At 44.4% G+C, this 12,757-nt stretch overlaps 2 protein-coding genes across 2 annotated transcripts; one reads left to right on the top strand and one right to left on the bottom strand.

Annotated features, from left to right (window-relative positions):
- The first annotated feature begins 4,010 nt into the window (after positions 1 to 4,010).
- On the top strand, positions 4,011 to 10,260 carry rbbp4 (retinoblastoma binding protein 4). Its single transcript, XM_084181740.1, has 10 exons — positions 4,011 to 4,140; positions 4,627 to 4,774; positions 6,226 to 6,371; positions 6,506 to 6,679; positions 6,763 to 6,878; positions 6,973 to 7,133; positions 7,281 to 7,407; positions 7,526 to 7,603; positions 7,863 to 8,108; positions 9,679 to 10,260. The coding sequence occupies exons 1-10, from the start codon at positions 4,125 to 4,127 to the stop codon at positions 9,739 to 9,741; spliced, it is 1,275 nt and encodes a 424-aa protein (XP_084037866.1). The 5' UTR covers positions 4,011 to 4,124; the 3' UTR covers positions 9,742 to 10,260.
- A 780-nt stretch (positions 10,261 to 11,040) lies between these two features.
- On the bottom strand, positions 11,041 to 12,357 carry sync (syncoilin, intermediate filament protein; the record flags this gene model as incomplete). Its single annotated transcript, XM_084181571.1, has 2 exons — positions 11,041 to 11,493; positions 11,815 to 12,357. 2 exons carry the CDS (start codon positions 12,355 to 12,357, stop codon positions 11,041 to 11,043), a joined length of 996 nt encoding a protein of 331 aa, XP_084037697.1.
- Positions 12,358 to 12,757: the final 400 nt, after the last annotated feature.

Below are 12,757 nucleotides of genomic sequence, written 5' to 3'. Positions count from 1 at the left end.
TACAGGATAACTTATATATCCTAACTTCACTTTGTCGGGCAAAGACTCAACTTCAAAACTCAAAAGAACAGACAATGACTATTCCGTTTCCCCACTCTCGACACCCTGTTTGCGTCTCACCAAACGACGAGCATGATCCCCTTCAGTTGGTCAACTTTTACATTTTCTGCTACCCCAGTAATCACTCCTTTCAATGGCACCCTTTTCTTGAGAGCAAAACAATTCAAATTTCTTGCCCCCATTTGTTTAACTCTGAGCGCCTTCTCCCTCTGACCAGCAGAAACACAAACAATTATCACTAGACCACTTCTGGTTACCCTCACCGATTCCACAATACCCAACTCTTTTTTTCACCCACCCTGAAACCACAAATGGATCAGCCAAAAGGCACGGGTGCACTTTTTCCAAAAACTTCACTCTTACTGTCACAGACTCATCTTTATCCTGACCCTCTGTGCAAGCCTCGGGCTCCGAGTACTTCACCACACCTACCACCGTCGATACTTCACCCTCATTCACTTCCATTTCTCCTCCTGTCTTCAGCTCACTCTGCTTACATTTTCTAACATTCTTCTTTAACAAACATTCTCCTTTTTTTACGCAATTTTTAACCGACTCAAGCTCACAATCTTCCTCCCTCTCTCTCTTAGACCTCCTCTGCCTCTCTTTTTCCCTCCATTCCTCCTCCGTATTCCAAGTATACGTCTCCTTATGATAATACTGCACTTCTCCTGACATACATCTTGTTCTTGCTTTCTCAAGGGACGCCATTTACGAGGCTCTCCTCCTTCACGCCCATCCACCAGCTTCCCAATCTTATGACTTTCGCCATTGAGTTAGCTCATTCCCCCCGCGCGCAGCCCCACTTCGTATCGTTACCGCGTCATCAAACTACAGTACCATAGAATCAGCTAGCGTCATATGACCTTCGCTAATTGGTTGAACGCGGCACGTGTATAACTACAATTAACTAGCACGTCGGACATTCCCGAGTTTACTAGTTCAGACTAGCACGTGAATGCAGCAACATCACAGTGCTGTGTAGTCACGTGGGTCACGTGTCAGCCAGGCAACTGAAATGCATGCCGCATTCAAAACAACTGGGAACTCGGAAATCTCTGACTTCCGTGCAACTCAACTTCTATATTTCTGTTTTTGTTTTATTGTTCATAATATTTTTAGAAAAAGTAAAAAATTAAGGTTTTGCGGTAGTCACTAGTTACAACAGCAACAAAGTCATAAACCCAGCGCATTTCTACCATTTATTTATGATTTTCAACCTAACCCTAACCACACTGCTAACCTTATGCCTAACCTTCAATTAAGACCAAAAAGCACATTTTTGTTTGAATTTGTACGATATAGCCAATTTTGACTTCGTGCTGCGGTCAGGTGCTGTACGGAATCCTAAGGACGTCCCTACCCTAACCATTTAAAAACTTAAATGGCTAAAACACTTTAGCGAGCAGGCCTTTCTAATTGACCTGGCCCGGGTATCCTGGCCAGGTCAATTCTAATTGACCTGGCCCCTGGTTCTCCTCAGACTTGACTGCCCTTGACCAGCACAAAAACATCCTGTGGCGTACTGCATTAGCATCGAACAGCCCCCGCGATATGCAACTTTTCAGGGAAGTCAGGAACCAATATACACAATCAGTTAGGAAAGCAAAGGCTAGCTTTTTCAAACAGAAATTTGCATCCTGTAGCACTAACTCCAAAAAGTTTTGGGACACTGTAAAGTCCATGGAAAATAAGAGCACCTCCTCCCAACTGCCCACTGCACTGAGGCTAGGAAACACTGTCACCACCAATAAATCTACAATAATCGAGAATTTCAACAAGCATTTTGCTACGCCTGGCCATGCTTTCCACCTGGCTTCCACTACCCCGGCCACCAGTTCTGCACCCTCCACTGCAACTTGCCCATGCCCCCCCCGCTTCTCCTTCCCACAAATTCAGACAGCTGATGTTCTGAAAGAGCTGAAAAATCTGGACCCCTACAAATCAGCTGGGCAAGACAATCTGGACCCTTTCTTTCTAAAATTAGCTGCCGAAATTGTCGCAACCCCTATTTCTAGCCTGTTCAACCTCTCTTTCGTAACGTCTGAGATCCCCAGAGATTGGAAAGCTGCCGCGGTCATCCCCCTCTTCAAAGGGGGTGACACTCTAGATCCAAACTGTTACAGACCTATATCCATCCTGCCCTGCCTTTCGAAAGTATTTGAAAGCCAAGTCACGCTCAAGGTCCTAAACGATATTATAACCGCGATTGATAAAAGACAGTACTGCGCAGCCGTCTTCATCGACCTGGCCAAGGCTTTCGACTCTGTCAACCACTGCATTCTTATTGGCAGACTAAATAGCCTTGGTTTCTCTAATGACTGCCTCGCCTGGTTCACCAACTACTTCTCAGATAGAGTTCAATGTGTCAAATCGGAGGGCCTGTTGTCTGGACCTCTGGCCGTCTCTATGGGGGTGCCACAGGGTTCAATTCTCGGGCTGACTCTATTCTCTGTGTATATCAATGATGTTGCTCTTGCTGCTGGTGAAGCTCGGATCCACCTCTATGCGGACGACACCATTTTGTATACATCTGGCCCTTCATTGGACACTGTGTTAACAAACCTCCAAATTAGCTTCAACGCCATACAACACTCCTTCTGTAGCCTCCAACTGCTCTTAAACGCTAGTAAAATTAAATGCATGCTCTTCAACCAAATGCTGCTTGCACCCGCCCACCCGACTAGAATCACTAATCTCAGCGGGTCTGACCTAGAGTATGTGGACAACTACAAATACCTAGGTGTCTGGTTAGACTGTAAACTCTCCTTCCAGACTCACATTAAGCATCTCCAATCTAGATCTAGAATCGGCTTGCTATTTCGCAACAAAGCCTCCTTCACTCATGCTGCCAAACATGCCCTCGTAAAACTGACTTCGGCGATGTCATTTACAAAATAGCCTCCAACACTCTACTCAGCAAATTGGATGTAGTCTATCACAGTGCCATCCGTTTTGTCACCAAAGCCCCATATACTACCCACCATTGTGACCTGTACGCTCTTGTTGGCTGGCCCTCACTACATATTCGTCTCCAAACCCACTGGCTCCAGGTCATCTATAAATCACTGCTAGGCAAATCCCCGTTTTATTTTAGCTCACTGGTCACCATAGCAACACCCACCCGTAGTCTGCGCTCCAGCAGGTATATCTCACTGGTCATCCCCAAAGCCAACACCTCCTTTGGCCGCCATTCCTTCCAGTTCTCTGCTGCCAATGACTGGAACGAACTGCAAAAATCTCTGAAGTTGGAGACTCTTATCTCCCTCACTAACTTTAAGCGTCAGTTGTCAGAGCAGCTTACTGATCACTGCACCTGTACACAGCCCATCTGAAATTAGCCCACCCAACTACCTCATCCCCATATTGTTATTTATTTTGCTAATTTGCACCCCAGTATCTCCATTTGCACATCATCTTTTGCACATCTATCATTCCAGCGTTAATACGAAATTGTAACTATTTTGCACTATGGCCTATTTATTGCCTTACCTCCATAACTTACTACATTCGCACACACTGTATATATATTTTATGTTTGTATTTTTGACTTTGTTTTGTTTACCCCATATGTAACTCTGTGTTGTTGTTTTTATCGCACTGCTTTGCTTTATCTTGGCCAGGTCGCAGTTGTAAATGAGAACTTGTTCTCAACTGGCTTACCTGGTTAAATAAAGGTAAAAAAAAAAAAAAATGTTAGGGTGTGGACGTCCCAAGGATACCAGATAGCACATTCTGTATGAATCGGTCAAGGCTAGAAGGGATCCAGCTTTTGTCAGATTTGCCTTTCCGTAGCAGGTTAGGATAATTATGTTAAGGTTATGAAAAGGGTTAGGGTTAAGGTTAGCTAATATGCAAAAAAATCTACTTTTTACGGGAATTTGACAAAAGCTTCGTAATCCAGTTTTTTTTTGAAAAACGCAAATACGACGTTTTCCGGCTTAGTTGACGCTGATTAGCTATTTGAGCTCTACGGAGTTCCCGCCAAAGTAGTCTGGCTGCGTTGTGTTTGCTCTCAACAAAGCCCTGTTTCTGAAAACATACTTTCGTAATATTTCAACGCCATGGCTGATAAAGAAGGTAATTTCGTTCAAAAGTTAAGTCACAATTTACCTCAACAAGAATAGCGCCCAGACCACTTGGGAAAACTAGCTAGCTAAGGTAGGCCAGGAAGGACGGGGTCTCCCGGCGTATCGTGAAGATAATTCATTCATTATTTTATACAATTGAGCAAGTTAGTAGTAGCCCGCTAACGTTAGCTAGTAAGCAGAATGTATTCTAAAGGTTAGCTACTAAATTTAGCTTTGTTTTATGTCAACAGAGACAACTTGTTTGGGGGAGTAATGAGCTAGCTCGGTTGGTCAATACTAACCAGCGTTTGCTAACAACAACAGGGAAACCCTGTCAGTGTTAACGAACGTAGCTACCTAGTTAAGTTTACAGAACACTTACTCAATGTTAATAGGGTTCCCCTTCTCAATCACACCTATATTTCCTTACAATGGGTTGCTTCTAATATATTTTACGTTCAAGCCTGTCTCACGTGACTTTCATACTATTTTACAGCTGCGTTTGATGATGCTGTGGAGGAGAGGGTGATAAATGAGGAGTACAAGATTTGGAAGAAGAACACGCCCTTCCTCTATGACCTGGTGATGACCCACGCCCTGGAGTGGCCCAGCCTCACTGCACAGTGGCTGCCTGATGTCACCAGGTGGGGTTCACTGTCGGGGTACCTCTATATAGGAATACATAGCTACAGGAACGGCGGGAGTAGGGGTGCGCCCCCACCCCCTGGTTTGCGTACCTTTGGATGTTCAGATGGGTTTAATGGAATAGTAACTGAAGTCTGGACACTGACTGTAGGCCTATAACTACCACATGTAGCCTAATATAATATTAATTCCTGCAGAATTAAGTATTTAATTATTGCAGTAAAATTATACACCCAATGTGAATTTTGTCTTGGGAACAGGAGTGGAGAAATATGATTTATTGCAGACTCTTTAGAGAATGGAATGTGCGGTTAGGGACCGTGCAAAGGTGCTGTCTTTGTCAGTGACATAAAAGCTGACCGTAGGCTATTTCAACCACATGAAATATGCATCCAAGACAAACATAAATTTTATCAGACTCATGTTGGATTGTTTTCACAGCTTTTTATTTCCTTAACCTTTAAACTGATGTCAATTAGATTTTCCCTGCAAAATGTCCTTCTGCTGTTTTAGGTTATTGCATTTTCTCCCTGGTCTCTACACATCCTAGCTCTGCAAGCAGAAATGAAAAAACTTTACCGATGTCAACTACTAGATTATTGTTGATGCATTCATTCTATCAATTAATGATATTCCTCTTTATTTAGTATTTTAGTTCAACAAGTAATTACAGAAGAGAAGCTGAATATCTCATTATAAACAAGTTGACAAACAAATAGCCTACCAAATGTTGGAAATTATAAGCAGAAAAATATCTGAATTAGGGGTGAAAGTAAGCCGGTTCGGAGTACCGGTAAAATAAATGGTGGGGGTAAAACATGAGCCTATCACAATTAAAACAAAGATGGCAAGAAAACTGTAGGCTATTATTACACCATAATGTGTCATTACTGCCTGTCAACCGCATGGAAAAAATTAACGAATGGACTTAAAAACGGGTGGTATTCGCTCCAAAATGCGGTGTGGTTCAACATCTAATCTGAGCACTAACATTTTGCCAAGGCAGAGATGACTGGCCGGGACCGTGACACTCGCGGATCACAGTGGACGCATCAATCAATTCAGGCTTCAAGTGTTCCTAATGACAAATGCCGAATGTCATTACATGTCTTTTTTTTGTTATTACCGTACACTATTATACCCATTTTATTTTTTACACCCCATAAAAAGAAAAATCAGGCGTCCCTGAATATATAGCTATAATTCCCAAGAATACCAGATACTTGTGCCGATCACAGATCAGCCTTTGTACGCTGCCTTTGCAAGATTACTGGGAGTGGGAAGGTTTCTTCAGGAAGATTGTTTTCGGTCTCCATATGTGTTGTTGCAAAGATATCCTTGTGTGGACCACATTGCGTTTCTAGCTAATGCCCCCTATTACATATGACAAGAAAAGTGTTATTTAAATGGACCTATTTGTCTTGTAACACATTTCTTTCTATCCTTTTAGACCTGAAGGGAAGGATTTCAGCGTTCACAGGCTGGTTCTTGGCACACACACCTCAGATGAACAGAATCACCTGGTCATCGCCAGCGTGCAACTGCCTAATGATGATGCTCAGTTTGATGCCTCTCACTACGACAGTGAGAAAGGTGGTGAGGGACAATGTTTTTGCTACAATTACCTTTCTGCATGTTTTCAGGCTTTGGTTCATTCAAAATATTGTACCTGTGGTGATATACATTGGTCATTTTCTCTGTAGCTCATTTCTCTGCCTCTCTCCCTTCAGAGTTTGGAGGCTTTGGCTCAGTCAGCGGTAAGATAGAGATTGAAATCAAGATCAACCATGAGGGAGAGGTGAACAGAGCCCGCCACATGCCCCAGAACCCCTGCATTATCGCCACCAAAACCCCAACCAGCGATGTGCTTGTCTTTGACTACACCAAACATCCCTCCAAACCAGGTGGGTATTTAGAGGTTGGCCAGGAAGTCAGTCCTGCTTTCTCATTTCCTTTGAAATAACATGTCATTACCTCTGTATTACAGATCCATCTGGAGAGTGCACACCAGATCTGCGTTTGAGGGGACACCAGAAAGAGGGCTATGGTCTCTCCTGGAACCCCAACCTGAGTGGCTGCCTCCTCAGCGCTTCTGATGACCATGTGAGTGACTTTTCACTTGACCCAAAGCATGTGCTTGAACAGTCTTCTTCCCTGTCTTTCCTCTCACCTTCCCTTGTTTCCCGTCTGTCTGCAGACTATCTGTATGTGGGACATCAGTGCCGTTCCTAAGGAGGGGAAGGTTGTAGACGCTAAGACCATCTTCACTGGACACACAGCCGTAGTGGAGGACGTCTCCTGGCATCTACTGCATGAGTCGCTCTTTGGATCTGTAGCTGATGACCAGAAACTCATGATGTAAGGCTCCCTGAGATGAGCAACTCCCCCAGTGGACAATGGATTTCAATAGAAAAACAAGTTGCTAAGCTCGTATGACCAAAATGAGTTATAGCATCCGCAATGTTTGGTGTTGCTTATTGAACAATAACATTGTTTACTGTGCAGTTGGGACACGCGATCCAACAACACGTCCAAGCCTAGCCATGCTGTGGACGCCCACACTGCCGAGGTCAACTGTCTGTCCTTCAACCCCTACAGCGAGTTCATCCTGGCCTCGGGCTCAGCAGACAAGGTGGTCTGGATCTCTTACTGCTCTCAATTCTTCATAATAATGTAGTTAGTGAAGCAGTAGTGTTGATTTAACTGGTTGTTGTGGTGGTGATTGTAACTGATTGGTTCTCCCATTTCAGACTGTGGCTCTTTGGGACCTGAGGAACCTGAAACTGAAGCTGCATTCGTTTGAGTCTCACAAAGATGAGATCTTCCAGGTATGTTAAGTCAATAAGCTGTCAATTATTCCCTTTGAAGTTTGTTTTGCAAAAGCTGTGTGTTTTGAACCAGATGGTGTATATATTACTAGGTTACTGGGCCCCGTGTAGCTCAGTTTGTAGAGCATGGCGCTTGCAACGCCAGGGTTGTGGGTTCGTTTCCCACGGGGGGCCAGTATGAAAATGTATGCATAAGATACGACTGCTAAATGACGTAAATGTCGCGTCAAACCCATCTCTCCTCCTTTCCTCCCTTTAGGTCCAATGGTCTCCTCATAATGAAACCATCCTGGCCTCCAGTGGCACAGACAGACGACTCAACGTGTGGGACCTCAGTAAAATCGGAGAGGAGCAGTCACCAGAGGATGCTGAGGATGGTCCACCTGAACTGCTGTTCATTCACGGCGGTCACACGGCTAAGATTTCAGACTTCTCGTGGAACCCCAATGAGCCCTGGGTCATCTGCTCTGTGTCTGAGGACAACATCATGCAAGTTTGGCAGATGGTAAGACCCCAGGACAGATGGGGCTCTGTCATACAGTGGGAGGCTATAGAGAATAGTTACCGTATTTTCCGCACTATAAGGCGCACCGGATTATAAGGCACACCTTCAATGACTGGCTTATTTTAGAACTGTTTTCATATATAGGGCGCACCGGATTATAAGGCGCATAGAATAGAAGATAGTCAAACGATTGACTGGGGTTGCGTTATGCATCCACTAGATGGAGCTGTGCTAAAGGGAATGTCAACAAAACAGTCAGATAAAGTCAAACTTTATTAACATTTACATTTTACATTTTAGTCATTTAGCAGACGCTCTTATCCAGAGCGACTTACAGTTAGTGCATACATTATTTTTTATACCCCCCGTGGGAATTGAACCCACAGCCCTGGTGTTGCAAACACCATGCTCTACCAACTGAGCTACATCCCTGCCGGCCATTCCCTCCCCTACCCTGGACGACGCTGGGCCAATTGTGCGCCGCCCCATGGGTCTCCCGGTCGCGGCCAGCTACGACAGAGCCTGGATTAAGCGTTCTGACAACTCCGTTCACTCCCATGGTAACGTTGTTCAAACGTTAATGTGCATATTAACAATATCTCCCAGCCTTGCTCACTCTTCTCCCAAACGTGGAGGGGAACTTTTCCCTGATTCAGTAAACACATAGTAAAAGAAACAGTCTGATACCACTAAATCAAACGTTAGTGCATAACTCAACATTGTTCAGTTACGTATAACACGTAAAGCTCACTTTTTCAGTTCATTCCCCGTCCACGAATCCCTCGAATTCTTCTTCTTCAGTGTCCGAATTGAACAGTTGGGCGACTACGGCATCCAACCTGCCCGGCTCCCTCTCGTCATTATCCGAGTCAGTGTCGCTGCTGTTGCCTGGCAGTTTAGAGATTATTCCTGCCTTCGTGAAAGCTTGGACCACAGTTGAGACTGATATATCAGCCCATTGATTCATTAATGTTGAATTCTCTCGCTGCTGCTCTATTCCCATATTCTACTGCGTGACCGACAGCCTTGAGCTTGAACTCTGCGTCGTAAGCGTGTCTCTTGAAAGCTGCCATTTTGGGGTCTTTATACACAGACAAGTGGTGTGGGACTGTGAGTAAGCACAGTACCAGTGTTTACTGACAACGGTAGCCGTAATGCTGCAAGCGGTGCGGCTTTGTAGTGTACCAGTCGTACTGAAACATTTCATTATTATTAAATTGGTTTTTCATACTGAAACATTTTGACAGAGCGCCTTGAGCGGCGTGTACAACCAGCATGGATCAACCAATTAACCAATTGATCCATATATAAGGCGCTCCGGATTATAAGGCGCACTGTCGTTTTTGGAGAAAATTAAAGGCTTTTAAGTGCGCCTTATAGTGCGGAAAATACGGTACATTTATTCTGTTCATATTTATTCATTTCATGAGGCATATGTTTTGAAAGCTTGGCAGAAGCACTAGCACATTATTATTATTATTACTGCTACTAGTATTACTATTGTACTGTAATATGTATAAATAATTGTGATTCTAAGCAGGAGTACTAAGAATGTCTTTCCATCCTCCAGGCTGAGAACATCTACAATGATGAGGACCCAGAGGGAGCAGCAGACACTGAGGTCCAGGCATGAGTGACATCTGTCAATCACACAACACCCCTCCCTTGATCACATCCTCAAAACACATAAATTGTTTAACTGGACACTACAACATTCAAATGTCTTTAAAAAAAAATTGCACAACAGTGAGTTGTTTTGTAGGGGGAAACAAATTAAGTGCTTCTTTCACTGTCATGGCATCAAGGTTTTGCATATATTTATATAAGAAAGGATCCTACTGTTTGATATGTTTGACTACAGTTGAGTAGGCACCCAATTGTTATAGCATTTTGGGGGATTTGTTTCTTTCATCTTAAATTATGCTCCTTGTGTTGGTTATGTTCTTGGAAACATGAGTCATTAAAACACATTTCCAGTTTCATAAGAAATTGTACATAGATTTTCATTTTATTCCCATGACATCTGAATTGTAGATTTCCGCTTTCGAGCTTTGTATGTATATCATCCCTATGTGTCTTTTCTTTGTATGCCACATCTGCATCGGATTCCCATGTTTTGTAAGTGTATTCATAATAAAAATGTATTTACCGTAGACCTTTCATTTACAGTTAAGACAGGCTGATCTCATAGTTAAGGCCAACTATCATAACGCCATTGTTGATGCACTAAGAGCAGATTAAGTGCACCAATAACTGACATTATTGGCTAAATGCACCATCACAAGCACAGTACAACATGTTTGGTCTGAGGGGTTCTGAATATTTTGTCAACTGTCCTACTTCCATTGACAAGTATGGAAAAATTAGGACTCCCTTCAAGCAGTTTCATTCACTTCAATACAGCCCCTGTAAAAAACAAACAGCATGTTGAGACTCCCTGAAATATTTATTGTACATGTTCGTCTATACTGAACAAAAATATAAATGCAACAATTTCAAAGATTTTACTGAGTTACAGTTCATATTAGGAAATCAGTCAATTTAAATAAATTCATCAGGCTGAAATCTATGGATTTCACATGACTGGGCAGACGTGAGGGCATAGGCCCAGCCAATCAGAATGATTGCGTATATATATTTTTGTTCAGTGTTTAATGACAATTGTAAGTAGTCCAGACTTTAAATATTCATTTAATGTATTCAATGAAAACTGTCAGATTCCTTAGGGTCAAAATGGCCAGATAAGTAGCATACCACACCCTACCTGTCATAGTTCAGCTCTCTCAAAAGTCCCTTCTTCAATTCTTCCAATTGTCTGTTTGCCTTTTTCTGAATGCAAAGATCCAGCTTCAGCTTCCTCATGGTCTCCTCAAGAGAGTCCACAGTGTCCTGATGAGAAGAAATGAGAACAATTACACCCCACCTTTACGGGCTACAAAACAGCACATGTTCCTATTCCCCCCTGTACCTTATACTGTGCCACTCTCTCCACCCTCTCCCTCTCCCTCTCCATCAGAGCAATCCTCTCCTCTAGACAAGCTCTCTGCAGCTCCTGCCTCTGGATCTGCTCCTTCAGGGGCCCCAGTCTGGCCTTCAGGTCCTGGCCCACATCCCTGCTCCTCCTCAGGGTCTCCTCCCCAGCCTGCCTCCTCCGGAGCAGGGCTAGTAGGCGCGGCTCGTACCAGCCTTCTAGATTCCTCATGCTGCCACTGAGGCGCCGCTGCAGGTCCAGGGATGCTCGTCGGCAGTGAGTGACATCGCTCATAGCCCGAGGGCGGGATGGTTGTCTGGACCGGTCCTTTAGGGTGTTCAGCTGGTTGTGCTGGGTCTCCTGAAGCTGGGCTACCTCCTCGGTGAGACTCTGGACATGGGCCTGGAGCTCCTCCTAGGGGCAGAAAAAGCAATGACAGCAAAGTTGGCCTTCATACTAACACAAGAATGTGTGATTAACTCTGGATGACAGACAGCCATTAACACAGCAATAACAAATCTGTGGTAGCACCCATCAACAATATAATAACATGTCAACACTGAAACATCACAACAAAGGGATGACAAAGAACACACACTAAAAAAGAGCACAAATCACAGGAAAATGTCAACACCCCTCATACTGTTACCCCCTCACTCAGTATATTAATGGTACATTAACTGCATTCTCACAAAAGCTTATATGCTATGCTGTGGGGTTTCCACTCCACCTTACCTGTGTGACTGCAGACTGGGCCACCTCATACTGCTGTGCAGCCAGCGCTAGCTGGCTCTGGATACAGTCCCTGGCTGTGACAAACAGCTTACTCTTCACCTGTCCCACCTCTATCTGCAGATTAATAAACTCCAGCTGGACACTAGTGAGAACTCTATGTGCCTCTAACAACTGTCCCCTCAGAGCCACAGTAGCATGCAGCATGGGCTGCTCCAGCTGCAACAGCTCCCGTACCAATTCATCCCTTTGACTTTCTAGACGGCCCACCTCCTTGATGCACTCCTCAAAGAGCAGCCCCACACTGTCCATGTTCCCCTGCACCTGGACAAAGGTATGTTCCACACACCTCTCCACAGGGCGTACCACCTCAGTGATGTGTGCTTGAACCGCAAATCCGGCACTGTACATGCTTCTCTCATGGTGGGTTAGTGCTGCCATTAGGCTGCTCTCCACAGAATGTGCCTCCTCCATATAGTCCTCTTCAAAGTGCAAGTCCTCTCTAGACTCAACTTCCCTCCCTCTCTGTAGATCCTCAACAGCCATTGGCGTCTCCATCACCTGTCTGAAAAGTTGAAGTAGAAGGAGAAGAAAGGGTGGGAAAGTCCAGGGGGGAACGACTGCTCCCAACGATTGCCCTCTCTCAAGGACCTCGACCACCTGAGCCACGGCCTGCTCACCTGTTGCATCAAAGCTGGGAGCGAGAGACTGAGAAACAGCTTCTATCTCCAGGCCATCAGACTGTTAAACAGTCACCACTAGCCGGCCTCCACCCAGTACCTTAGTCATTATTTTAGCCGGCTACCACCCGGTAGTCTACCCTGCACCTTAGAGACTGCTGACCTACAGTGCATTCGGAAAGTATTCAGGATGAGGAAAAAAAACAATTAGATCAATTTTAGATTAAGGCTGTAATATAACAAAATGTGGAAAAAGTCAAGGGGTC

Source organism: Coregonus lavaretus (genome assembly GCF_964263955.1).
Source record: "Coregonus lavaretus genome assembly, chromosome: 18".
Taxonomy (NCBI): Eukaryota; Metazoa; Chordata; class Actinopteri; order Salmoniformes; family Salmonidae; genus Coregonus; species Coregonus lavaretus.
Note: the sequence above shows the minus strand (reverse complement) of the source record. Positions and strands in the feature narration are given on the sequence as shown.

Coding starts and splice junctions, on each gene's coding strand:
- rbbp4 (XM_084181740.1), top strand. Junction 4,775..6,225: donor TGGCTGCCTGATGTCACCAG/GTGGGGTTCACT, acceptor CTATCCTTTTAG/ACCTGAAGGGAAGGATTTCA. Junction 7,604..7,862: donor ACAAAGATGAGATCTTCCAG/GTATGTTAAGTC, acceptor TCCTCCCTTTAG/GTCCAATGGTCTCCTCATAA.